We start from the raw sequence: 13660 nt of genomic DNA, 5'->3' as shown, positions 1-13660 counted from the left end.
ATAGTTGAACGCTAAAATTTGATATAAAAATGATAGTTTATGTATTTGCAAAAAATATATGTTATTTAGAAAAGACTATTTCATTGTGTGGTATTTTTTTTACTGATTGTTCGGTTTACGGTTTGGTACCTTTTGCATGAAAAAATAGCATCTGTCAGCGACTCTCGACATGTCAACTTTTAAGTTAATAAAAATATAATTGTTTTGGTTTATAATTGAAAAAACTAACAGAAATCAATTACTGTATCATTGAATAATTATAACAGCACATATTACTCATAATAAATATACGGATTTTATATTACATCATTTCGAAGTCTGTTCAAGTACTGGTCCCATTTTTATAAGTGTTCAAGTATTGGGTACTTTACCTTATTTGTAAATTGAATAGTTTTCTTTTGTCATTCTTATTTATGCTTAGTAACAGAATTATAATGTGTCAGTACAGTTAACGATTAGAATGACAATTATAAAGGTATAAAATAAACAAAAGTTATTTTGATAGGGTCGAAAATAAAGCTGCAACCATTTCGTAGGCAGAAAGTCATCATTTTCTGCCCGATGGGAAGAAATAATTGATTCCTGCCCGGTAACAGTTGCATTGGTCTAAAATTGACTAGTTTCAGTTGGCTCAACAGGAATTGAAACTTGCATTTTCAATGCAGGCCATATAAAAAATTAATTAAAAAAAAAAAAAAAACAACAAAGTAAAAGTAAAAACACTAAACTGACTCTAAATCACTTGATAATAATTTAACTTTCATTTTTTATTGATAAGACAATCGTTATACTTTAAAATACTTTATCAATCCGTTTAATATATAAATATTAATATTAAAAAATGTTCATAGGTTTAAGAAAAAAATACTATCGGAGTCATTCAATGGAGCTTCCATTATACAATTAATTTTATTAATTACTTAAAACAAATACAAAATAATTTAAAAAATTCTAAAAATTTTTCTCTCGTATTTTTAATAGCTTGTACGCTTAAATATTTTGCACGGCTATGCACTTAATAGTTTTAGTTGCTTTTATATTTTTATTAATTATTATTACTACTATTTATTAATTAGTAATTTTATCAGTCTTTTACGATAAAAAAAATATATATTTAACTAAATAGAAGTATATTTAAATGAGCGTTAAATTTAGCTCACTATTGGAATTGATTTTGAATGATGTGAATGATTAGACAATAGATTATGCAAAACTTCTGCGCAATCTGACAAAAAAATGAATAGTTAATAAATTAAATAAAATAATAGATTAATAGATAATAAAATAAAATAAGTATATAAAAAAATGATTGCGGAGAAGAATTTTATCTGATTTAGCATGTATGTGTTTTCAGGGTGCAACAAAACCTGCATGCCTTCTGTAAGACAAATAGTTGATCGTCTTGTTCCTGTTGATCTCGTTGGATGTGGCTGTTGTCTTCTCGCTGATAAAAATAATAAACCTTGCGCTATTGATAATTGTAGTGTTGGCGTACCTTACATTAGTAATAAACCTGTCAATGCTATTAACATTAACAACAACAAAAATGATAATAATAACAACGGTATCCGAAATATGCGTCTAAATCTTACAGACAATACTTCAATTTTAATGAAGAACTGCAGTCGCAATACGTAGCGGTCTATGGCTGATAAATGAGCTAGAAGTAGTCGATTTATTAATTAATTAATTGATAATAATTTTAGTTACTTCATTTATTTTATTAGACTAATTATTTGAATGAATAATTATTTATTGATGTTTCTTATGCTGCATCCGCTCAATTAAGACTGAATGCACATCTATATTTATTAATTTAAACTATAATATTTATTGCTTGTTATTAATTACTTAAATATTTAGTATTTACTTTCAGATAAATCAAAACTGTCATAAGATTTATTTATTCCATCACCTGCAAGTGTTGCGAAAGCAATTTATTTTTTTATAAAATTTATATCTTATTGAAATTATAATAGATGCATTTTATTTTTTAAATTGTTAATATTTTAGTAAATTAAAAAAAAATATTAAACTGTACATAGAATTAATGATACTGCACTATTAAGGAAGACACACAAAGAAGATGATGAAGAGGATTTTATTTTTTGCGACTGAAGTTTTACAGTTTTCCGATAACGATTAACAAAATTAAAATTGCTTTACAGGGGAAAATACGTTTAGAAAGACGTTTTCATGCTGACTTTTTATTAATTTTTTTAAGGTATGAAAATTAATGTTACTTATTGAAACTATCAGGTTATTTTATACATATATTTATATTTTTCCATATTTTACGACAATATAACTCAAAAAGTAGCGAAGATATCAGCTGATACACATCGTAGGTTGTCTTCCGACTTAGCAGTTGGTGTGCACTATGGAAGCCACAATTTTTATCTGAAATCAATGGCACAGAAAAATTACTTTTCTTTATACAATTACGCTGAATATGAACCTCCATCATAAGCGATATTTTTATTTAAACTATTTTTTTTTTTAATAAACAATGTATGAAAAAATGGTAAAAAATCACGACTTAATTTCACAGCCCTCTAAAAAATGAAAATTTTTATTTTTTTTTTTGGAATTGAGGTTCATATAGAAGATACGCATATAAAAAAAGTAATTTTTCTGTGCCGTTGATTTCAGATAAAAATTGTGGCTTTCATACTGCACACCAATTGCTAAGTCGGATGACAACCTACGATGTGTATCAGATGATATCTTCACTATTTGTTAAGTTATATTATTATTTAATACGAAAAAATACTCATAAATATAAAAAAATTAATAAAAATCAGCATGAAAACGGCCTTCTACACGTGTTTCCCTCCTTAAGGTAGTACCTCCGTGAAAAGCATATTTCAAGGAACTTATCGAATTTTTTTTATTGAAAAATAAATATATTAATAATTCACCACCAAAATTTCAGATCGATTCATCGCAACGTTTTTAAGTAATTAGTATTTATGAGTAAAGTTAGTATGAAATCTTCCGTACCACTCAAGTGATGCAAATAGAATTCACACTAACTTTACCATCTCTCTACACGGGAAGAACAAGATGACATTGGATATCATCCCAGATTATATTGAGTGAAAAAAATTTCAGATAGTAGCTAGTATAATCCAGATTACAATGAGTACAATCCAGATATCACGCAGTATAATCTGAATTACACGGAGTATAATCCAGTTATCACACAGTATAATCTGGATTTTTCTAGCTACTATCTGAAATTTTTTTCGCCACAGATATCACTGAGTATAATCTGGGATGATATCCAGTGTCATCTTGTTTTTTCCGTGTATACCTCTACGTGTAAAAGATGCAATTTTGAAAATTAATTACTCAAAAACGGTGCGGTAAATTGATCTAAAATTTTGGAGGTAAATTATTAATATATTTATCTTTCGATAAAAAAAAATTCCATAAGTTTCTTGAAATATCGATGGTTTTCTAACGCAACCTCGTATCTCAAAAATGACTATTCTAGAGATGAGGTAAAAAAATAGCTTATAAAAAATTAATATTCATCTAAAAAAAATATTTATCAATTGTATTTTTTAAAAATACCATCGTATTTATTATTAATCTGGTTAATATTTTTTTTTCAGTAACGCGTTTATAATTAATTATTAATTTTTCAGTTGAACTCTTTCATTTTCAAAAATCGAGATAATAGTTGCGTTAGAAAACCCTCAAATGCTTTTCGTGGAGGTACTATCTTAAAATAGTTACTTGTTGAAATTAAATTTAATATCATGTATTACAATTATTATGTTTTTATTATAATATATGCAGCCAAAGTAGAATTTAACTTATAATGTCTACACCTAATTAGAATATTTACTATTGAAATAAATAAAATATGTATATGATATAAATTGTATAAATGGAAAATAATAATAATAATAATAATAATAATAATTAATTGAATATAATTTCCTTATGTTTTATTCTTACCATTTAAATAATAGATTTATAAATAAATTAATGTACAACACTTCCTTCGGGCACTGACTAGAAGTTAAATTCAATTAATTGATAAAAAATTTTACAGAATAACACCTACGATTTATTTGTGCGCATTCCGAGGAAGCACAAAAGAACAAGAATAATAATCCAGCCTGTAACAACTAGGAATCCTTGGTAAACTTGTGGGTTACCAATTTCATATCCTTTATCAATAATATTCCTGGCAGCCTGACCGGGAATGGTCGTTGGCATAATGATGCTGATCCACTGCAAGAAATTGGGCATTCCTTCAATCGGCCAGATACAACCGCACAACAAAATCACTGGATAAAAACTTCCAGTGGTAATATAATTGGCTACTGTGTGTGATGTACAGAGAACTGATACCAAGAAGCCATAACACATTCCGCATATAGCCATGAAGAAAACAAGGAGGCTTAGTGTAGCAAGTGATCCGTGGCATTCAAGATACAGCGTAAAAGCAAAAGAAATCGTTAAAGTTACTTGGATGACAACTAATGTTATCTGAGTCAGCAAGTGTGATATTAAAATCTCAGATGTTGTAACACCTTGAACGAGACTTCTGTTCCAAACTCCTTCATGACGATCTGCCAGGATTATTGATGAAGATACTGCAGTAGCCAGGAAAAAAACCACTGTTATCAAAAATCCTGGAGCCATAAATTTTGTATATGACTGATTTTCTTCACCAAAAATAGGATCTTCAAATTTTAGAGGCACGTTCATCAATCTTCGTGTTAAATTGCACTCTTCAATAATATCCTGGTAGATAATTAAAAATTTATCATAAATACTCTTCTCAACATAGAGTCCGATCTGACGATTTCCCATGTCAAGGGTCAAATCGATTTCTCCGCTATTAACTTCTTTGCCTTCCCAGAACTTAAGACGCTCACGTAAACCCATAGAGAAATTTTTACCTATAAACATAGCACCGACTGTCTCTCCGTGTCTTACAGAGTCCATCGCGGTGTTTATATCACTGTAAAATTTATTTTTAGCAATTGTACGATGAAAGCCATCAAGAAAACGACAACTGATGTCAGTTAATTCACAATACCGTTGTTCGTATGAGTAATCAACTCTTCCCAAATATTTGCCAGAATGACAATTCCCAGCTTCGTAATTAACAACAGCTATGTTGAGGTTTTGGGGATCACCACCGACAGCAGTGAAAAAAATATTTACCTGAAGAATAGGAAAAGCCAACGAAAATAAAATTCCACCTGGATGACGAACAAATTGAATGAAATTTTTAATCATCAGCGCTTGAAATCGACGCCAGCGTAATTTAATATTAAAATTATTATTATTATGTTTAACAGGATGCAAATTGTGAGGAATTGGTGAAGCAGGATTTGTTGAGTATCTATAAGCGGAGTGTCTTCTAGTTCTATTACCATTTTGATCTAAACTAAAATGTGAAATTTCTTCCAGCTCAGTAAGATACTCATTACTTGCATTAATTTGTCTTCTTTTTTTTTCTTCTTCACTGTCATTCTGCTTTTGACTCAATCTTAAAAAAGCTTCTTCTAGAGTATCACAGCGACACTTGGCCAACAATTTATTCGGCGACATTTCTGCCAGCATTTTTCCATGTCTCAAGAGTCCTATTTTGTCAGCAAGTTTTGTCTCTTCAATATAGTGTGTGGTTATAATAACAGTCACTCCTTTGTGCCTTGTTAAGTCATAAAGAAAATCCCAAATATTTTCCCTTAAAACAGGATCCAGTCCTACGGTGGGTTCATCAAGAATTAAAAGCTCTGGCTCGTGAATCATCGCACAAGCAAATGAAACTCGACGCTGTTGTCCGCCGCTCATCTGCTTTATAAGTTGATTTTTAGGCGGCAGCTGAAGCAACTCTGCCAGAAAGACATGACGCTCGTCAATAACATGATCTTCAACTCCGTTAATTCGTCCGAAATAATACAGTGCACCAATAACTGTGAATTCTTTTACAAGAGATATTTCCTGCGGCATATAACCGACTTTAGGACCGGGCACTGATGATGCTTTACTGCCCGGATGCCCACCAAGCGCAAAGATTTCTCCACTGTCAAGTGAACTGATTCCCACGATACACGACAGCAATGTTGTCTTTCCGCATCCACTGGCTCCCAATAGTCCGTATCTAAACCGATAAAATGAATCTATATTACTAAGATAATAAGAAAAATATTGTGTCAAGGATATTCATATGATAAAATCGGTTTTTTTTTTAGTGAAATTTCATGTTATTGCAAAAGTCTTGATTTGAATTTGTGTATTTTCAAGATTTTATATCATTCTCACTGATAGTTAATTTATTATGGTAAGTATTTAGGCTGCATTCGAAAATGCTCTATCTCTAGATACGTAACTAAGAAATGACCTTGTATCTTATAAACTATTGACATTTTTAAGGATATAAGCTCATCCCGACATTACACTCATCGAGACCTTTCATTTGAGTACTCACATCAATTTTTCATATATTTATATATATTATGTATATGTATGTATGAAAAATATATCAAAAATGCAAGTGGATACTCAAATTAAAGCTCTTGATGAGTGTAACATCGGGATGAGCTTATATCTTTAAAATCGTTAATAGTTAAGAAAGTACAGGGCATTTTAACAAATATCTTGTCAACTATTGACATTTTTAAAGATATAAGCTCATCCCGATGTTATACTCATCAAGACCTTTCATTTGAATACCCACATCAATTTTTTATATATTTCTATATATATATATATATATATATATAAAATATATCAAAATGCATGTGGGTACTCAAATGAAAGCTCTTGATGAGTGTAACCTTGAAATGAGCTTATATCTTAAAAAATGTCAATAATTAAGAAATGACCTTATATCTTGTCAACTATTGACATTTTTAAAGATATAAGCTCATCTTGACATTACACTCATCAAGACCTTTCATTTAAGTACCCACATCAATTTTTCATATATTTTATATATATATATATATATATATATATATATATATAGATATATATATATATAGATATATATATACACATATATTATATAAATGTATATATGAAAAATATATCAAAAATGCAAGTGTATACTCAAATGAAAGCTCTTGATGAGTGTCACATCGGGATGAGCTCATATATTTAAAATCGTCAATAGTTAAGGAAGTACATTGAAATTTAACAAAAGTCATTATTTAATAAAGCAAAATTTTATTTATTTATAGTTCACAAGTCACGGAAGTCACATGGTGACTGCAGGGTTACTAGTAATTATCATCAATATTATAATTAAATAAATAATTATTTATAGAATAAAGATTTCCACGTGGTACTTACATAGAACCTTGTGACACTGACATATTCAGTCCATCGAAAATTGGTTTGCCACTTCCGTATTTCTTCACTGCATTTCTCACAACGACCGCTTCATCATATGATACCATTCTTAAATCACTTATTCTTGTCTGAAACACTTAAATTATTTTTTTCTTATTAATTAAAATTTATATTATTAAATATGACACTGAAATTAGCAGACACGTGACAATTTTTTAATTTTTATACAACAATAAACTAGGTCTAGAAAATAATTCTAAGAAATTGCATTTGTAATTTTTTAAATAAATTTTACTTGCTATAATTAATTTATTAAATAAATATTTTTATTAAATATTAAATTAATTTATTAAAAAATTTTTTAAAATGTCTCTCAATTTCATTATTATTATAAAATTTAATATATTAGTCAGATTTCATGGTACTGATTTATCAACTTATAATTTTACACCTACTGTTAAATTAAATTGTGAATAATTGACACGTTTTATGTTAAATAGGTGAATCAGTTAATATATAGGTCAGAAGAAACACCTGTTATGTGGTCCACCAGAGCGGTCTGAAAGGGTCGAGTGTGCTCGAAAGACTGCACTGGCTTGTCCAGGACCGGATTAGATTTACCGTTAAGAACGCTAGCCTACTCCTGTTATGTTCTTCCCTCAGAAAGACGTACATTGATGCATTTATACCCAGCACTTGTCTGTTATTATTGTTGCTGTGTTATAAAAATTATTTTATATGGAAATGAAAGATCTTACTGGTCTATTAACGCTCCAGATGAAAGATCCAGTTAATTAAATCAATAAGTTAGTCACGTTACACTCATCGGAAATTCATTTTGTCGATGAAAATTAATTTAGCCGATTTTTAATTTTTGTGACAGATAAATTATTGAAAAAAAATTGTCATTTAGAAATTTAAAAAAATTAAAGATGCAATTTTTTAAGAATAATTTTTGGAACAAATTTGTTTGTTAAAAAAAATAAAAATATGGTCAAGTAACTGCTTCCTTTAATGATGAAAATTAATTTAGCAGATATTTTATAATTTTAAGAATTTTTTTAACAAATAAATTATGTCAAAGAAAATGAGAAAAAAAATTGACATTTAGAAAATAAAAAAAATAAAAAATGCAATTTTTTAAAAATAATTTTTTGAAACAAATTTGTTTGTTAAAAAAAAATTAAAATATGGTCCAGTAATTGCTAACTTTGATGATGAAAATTAATTTAGCGGATTTTTAATAATTTAAAAATTAAATTAGTTATAATTTAATTAATTTAGCAGATATTTTATAATTTTAAAAATTTTTTTAACAAATAAATTATGTCAAAGAAAATGAGAAAAAAAAATGACATTTAGAAAATAAAAAAAAAATGCAATTTTTTAAATATGGTTTTTTTAAACAAATTTGTTTATTAACAAAAATTAAAAAATGATCAAGCGACTGTTAACTTTAATGACATTTTATTGTGATTATCATAAACTTACAAGTAGCATCACGTATTATTGTTTAAATATTTGCTCGGAGAAATTTTATTGTTTTCTTCACTGAAATATTTATCTTAAGATTGAATGATCTAAAACTATTCTAACACACGCGATGGTATGATTTAAGTCGGTGATAAAATAGATGAAATTGATATGAAAATATTTTTACGGTCCAAGAAGATTGAGCGCGAGGAAAGCAATTGTTACTTTTGCTTAAATTCAACCATTTATTTACCCCCACTACATTACTTTCTACATTCGCCTATTTATTGTCTCTTTTTTTATTCAGTTTTTTTTTATTTATTTATTTATTCATTAATTTCTTTTTTTACAACTTCTTTTAGGAGAGTAATTTAAAAGTTTACGGGCTTAATGGAAATAAATTTATTGAGGAACATAATGGAGTATCAGAGAAAGTGGATGCAAAAAACATTTTAAAAATAATAACAACAACAAATAACAACAAATTGTAAAGTAAGAGTAAGTATAGACAGAGAATCAGTTCTCATGATTTGACAATGCGCGGATACCTTTACAATTAGTTGCGGAAGTGGTAAAAGTCGGTTGGCAGGTCGTTGAATCGCTCTTATCGTATCTTACAATTCTCTTTTTTTTATTAGTTTTTTTTTAGGTTTAAATCGCTAAGGATATTTTATATCGTGTAACGGGATTTTAAAATTTGCGTTCCTTCTACGCGCCAAAAACCTCTGTAGTAAATATAAATAAATACCCGGATTCTAATGGATGACCCAGTTAAGGTAATGTGTTATTTTTTATTGTATTTAAATTAGTAATTTTAATTATAATTAAATTAATACTTACAAGAGATTATGTCTTTAATATCCAATTTTAAATAATTTGAGGTATTTTTATGATACTGAAGTTAGCTGTCAATTTTAAAAATTTTTATAACAAATCAATTATATTGAAAAATTCTTCTAAAAATTTTCACTGGTAATTTTTATTAATTTTCACATGTGGAATTTGTTAATTAAATTTTTTTTTTATAATAATTTAATTACCATAAAATATAATACTAAAGTTAGCCGACGTTTTTAATTTTTTGATTTCTTCTCTTTTATTAAATTAGAACTAAAAAATATTTTTTAAAAATTTCATTTATAGTTTTTAAAGTTTTTTACGAATCAAATTTTTTTTTTTTTTTGTTGCAATTTTTTCAATAAAAAAAATTTTTTTAATTTTTAGATGTCGGCTAACTTAATTTTCATCATAAAATTAAAAAAAAATTTCTAATATCTGTCAATTTTAGTGTCATGTATTGTTTATAAAAATTAATTTAGAATATATTTAATTATGGCAAAAAAAAATTAGAAAAAAAAATTGACAAGTAGAAATTAATAAAAATAAAAAATCCAATTTAAAAAAAATAACTTTTTAAATAAATTATTTTGTTAAATAAAATTAAAAAATTCTCAAGTGACTGCTAACTTTAATTTAATGTGATGAATTGTTTATGTTCACGTAAAGATTAAAATTTACACACACCGTTTTTGGAATATTTAGAGAGAAATATAGAAAAAATTAAATAGTTTTATGTTACGCTTAAAATTTCTGGCGAACAACTAAAAGACGACTGAGGTATTTGAGTAATTCCCTCTTACTTGAAGAATTTATTGTTGGTACAGACGTTTTACGGCCAACTTAAACATCTGAATCAGCAAATTATTGAACTGGTCAATTTATACATGTTAATAAACGCTTGCACAATTTTTTATTATTTTATCATTGAAAGTGTTTTTTATCTTGATAATTTTTTGATATTGTCGATGAATTTTTATTTATCTTCAAAAAATCTAGGTAACAAATTAACGATCAAATAATTTTTTTTTGATAAATTTTTGTTTTATTTATATAAGAATTTCAGTCTTGAAGATTTTAAATTTAATTATTAGTACGTACATTATTTACGTAAGACCTGCTAGATGACACCACCAGTTTCAAATGACGTTATTTGTTTTCTGTACGCAAATATCGGTACAGAAATTTTTATCAATTTAATTGATTCATACTTTAATAACGAAAAATAAATAAAAAAATTATTTAATGCTGCAATAATTTTTCTCCAAATTAAACATTGATAAAAAATCAGACATTTGTTATATTTTTTTACACGTCAGATATTTTTTATCATTTCATTAAAATTCATTTTTATATAAGTTAAAATAATTTCAAATAAAAAAATAATTAGTAGTTTTTTAATTTTACAACTTTTTTTTATGATAAAATTTTTTTGAATTATTTAAACGAACATATAATAAAAATATCAAATATTATTTTCTCTCCGTAGATTCCTAACTTATCAGAGTTTACTTTAATTTAATCAATCATTTCTATCACGATTAATTATAAGAACTAGCCCAATATAAACCGTTAGAAATATAAAATTGTTCCAAATTAAGACAATTTTCTTTAACATAATATTTTTATTCTATTTATTTATCATTTTTTCAATAAATTAAGTTGATAGATTTGTTATCATTTTTTTTTTTAATTAGACTGGATAAATTTATTTAGACATTGTACATCAGTAAGAACTACTTTTTACAATTTTTTCATCACATTATTTTAAGTTAAACTGCATCTTATTAAATAAATAAAGCTCTGGTTCTAGTACAAATTGACACTTACATATTTCATATTAACACTATTATATTTTGTACTAAGGCTTTGATTTTAGCACCAATTGACAATTATACTTAACAAGTCTACTTCATGTTAATACTATTTCATACTAGGTTCCAAATTTTAATTTAATTTAAATTAAAGTTTCGGAGAATTAACTTTTATAGCACTTTTAATTAAAAATAAGATAAAAGACCCAGTTATTGACACTTGCCTAGTTAATTGACACTTGCAATTTTATTTTAATTAAAAAAATGAAATGTTTTCAAAAAACCAAGTATCTTAAAATTTATAATTCAAAAATTATATTTATTAATTTAGTAGAGTCGATTTGTTTTATTTAATTAAAATAAAATTGCAAGTGTCAATAACTAGTTCACTGTCAATAACTGGGTCTTTTACCTTACCCTGGTTAAGAAATCTAATTTGAAATGATTTAAAATGATCTGAAATAATTTAAAAGCATCTGATTTGAATACTATATAGATATACAATTAACATGAAAGTAATCATTTCAAATCATCTTTCTGAATCAGGATAATCTAATTATATTATTAAATTTAAGTTTTTAAATAGTTTTTGGTTCCATAAGTTTGTTCCGGCACATCTTTCATTTAATTCTTGTCAGATATAATTAATCTTTTGACATATAGCGACAGTATTTTAAAAATTATCTTTAATTAGAATTAAAAATATCAAAAAATCATTGAGCCAAAATTTCTTCTAGAGAAGAAGGAAAATTTTGCCTCCGGCGTATTTTTAGGTACTCTCTAAACATGAATCAGTGAAATTTTCACTAATAATTACGTTAGTGAAGCTGTATTCACTGCATAATCAGTGAATTTCTCTAAAAAGTTAGTGAATATTCACTAATAAAGTTAGCAGCATAATTTTCACCAGCAAATTAGTGATTTTTACTAATAAACTAGCGATATTTTCATTATTTCTATAAGTGGAGCTCAAATTCACTTATGAATTTGTGAATTTCACAATTTTACTACTGTCTTAAATAAAACCAGCGAACTTTAGCTGGTATAACCAGTGAACGAAAAATTCACTGGTTGAGTCAGTGAAAAATGTACATAAGTGCATATGCTTAAACAAGATTTTAAAGTGAAAATTTTGGAATATTTACGGTTGTAATGTGCAAATTTTGTGACGATGGTATAATTTAGTGATTAATAAGTGACAGCATTGTGGAATGATTGCTTCGGTGATTTACGACATTTTTGGACTGAACACGATATACAGGTAATTATATATTTTTTTTTGATAAATTGTATCGGTCTAACTAATTCAACTATACGTGTGATCATAACTAATTCTCACATCTTTTTTTTTTCATCATTTGTTAAAATTAAAAACGTCACTAAACTGATAAATGGTTTTACTTTTATTCACTTTTATGGAAGTCAAATATACTCTCTTACAATGTACTGGTGAAATTTCGCCTATTCAACAAGTGAACAGAATATCTAAGCATATGCGTAAAATCAATTTTATTGCAAATAAAACAGATTACAATACAAAAATTTTATTGTAAATTTGAAAATTAAAAAAAAAATTTTGGAACGTACTTGGTGTGCGTCATTGTGTATTTCAATGTTTTTAAAGTCCTAGTAAATAGATTTTACGAATTTCATTAAAAGTAAAATATTTTGCAACCACGCACACTAAATACGTTCCAAAATTTTTTTTTTAATTTTCAAATTTACAATAAAATTTTTTTTAATTTCTGAAAATCAAATACAATTATATCGGTTACTTGAATTTTTGAATTTTTTTATTTTATATCTTTTTTTAAAGAAATAAGAAATTTTTTTTCTTAATAGTCTTATGAACGTGGACATGGCGCGATTTTTACACGCTTTATATTAGCTTCACTTGTATGTCAGTTTGTCAGTATGTCAGTAACTCTCCGTGGGTAATCTGCGCGCCTGCGGCCTTCCTTGGTTCTGGTAGCCGTTTCTCAGGCTCGCTCTCCGAAATCGAACTCTGATTCCCCGTATTTATAATATTTATAAATAATTATTTTTTATTAGCTTCACTTGTATGTCAGTATGTCAGTATGTCAGTATGTAACTCTCCGTGGGTAATTTGCGCGCCTGAATATTTTTGATAATCAACAAATAATAGTTTAAAAACTAAAAAATCACGCTTTTATAAATAAACCAAACTAAAAGTAAAAATAAATAATAGT

At 26.8% G+C, this 13660-nt stretch overlaps 1 protein-coding gene across 5 annotated transcripts; it reads right to left on the bottom strand.

The window, feature by feature from the left end:
- Positions 1-3933: 3933 nt before the first annotated feature.
- Positions 3934-10486, bottom strand: LOC123271188 (ABC transporter G family member 20-like). 5 transcript variants are annotated; one of them, XM_044737433.1, is made up of 4 exons: positions 10324-10486; positions 9640-9651; positions 7327-7462; positions 3934-6133 (listed from the first exon to the last, which is right to left on the bottom strand). In XM_044737433.1, the coding sequence occupies exons 3-4, from the start codon at positions 7431-7433 to the stop codon at positions 4075-4077; spliced, it is 2166 nt and encodes a 721-aa protein (XP_044593368.1). In that variant the 5' UTR covers positions 7434-7462; positions 9640-9651; positions 10324-10486; the 3' UTR covers positions 3934-4074. The 5 variants fall into 5 exon arrangements, with proteins under 5 accessions (XP_044593368.1, XP_044593366.1, XP_044593369.1 ...); XM_044737431.1 differs by lacking the exon at positions 10324-10486 and having other exon boundaries at positions 9640-9715; XM_044737434.1 differs by lacking the exons at positions 9640-9651; positions 10324-10486 and adding an exon at positions 8818-9439.
- Between the last annotated feature and the right edge of the window lie 3174 nt (positions 10487-13660).

Source organism: Cotesia glomerata, linkage group LG9 (assembly GCF_020080835.1).
Source record: "Cotesia glomerata isolate CgM1 linkage group LG9, MPM_Cglom_v2.3, whole genome shotgun sequence".
NCBI lineage: Eukaryota > Metazoa > Arthropoda > Insecta > Hymenoptera > Braconidae > Cotesia > Cotesia glomerata.
Note: the sequence above shows the minus strand (reverse complement) of the source record. Positions and strands in the feature narration are given on the sequence as shown.

Excerpts from the sequence above, each read along its gene's own strand:
- LOC123271188 (XM_044737430.1), bottom strand. Across the intron at positions 6,134-7,326 it reads TCAGTGTCACAAGGTTCTAT|ATACGGACTATTGGGAGCCA; the intron begins GTAAGTACCACG and ends TTATCGGTTTAG.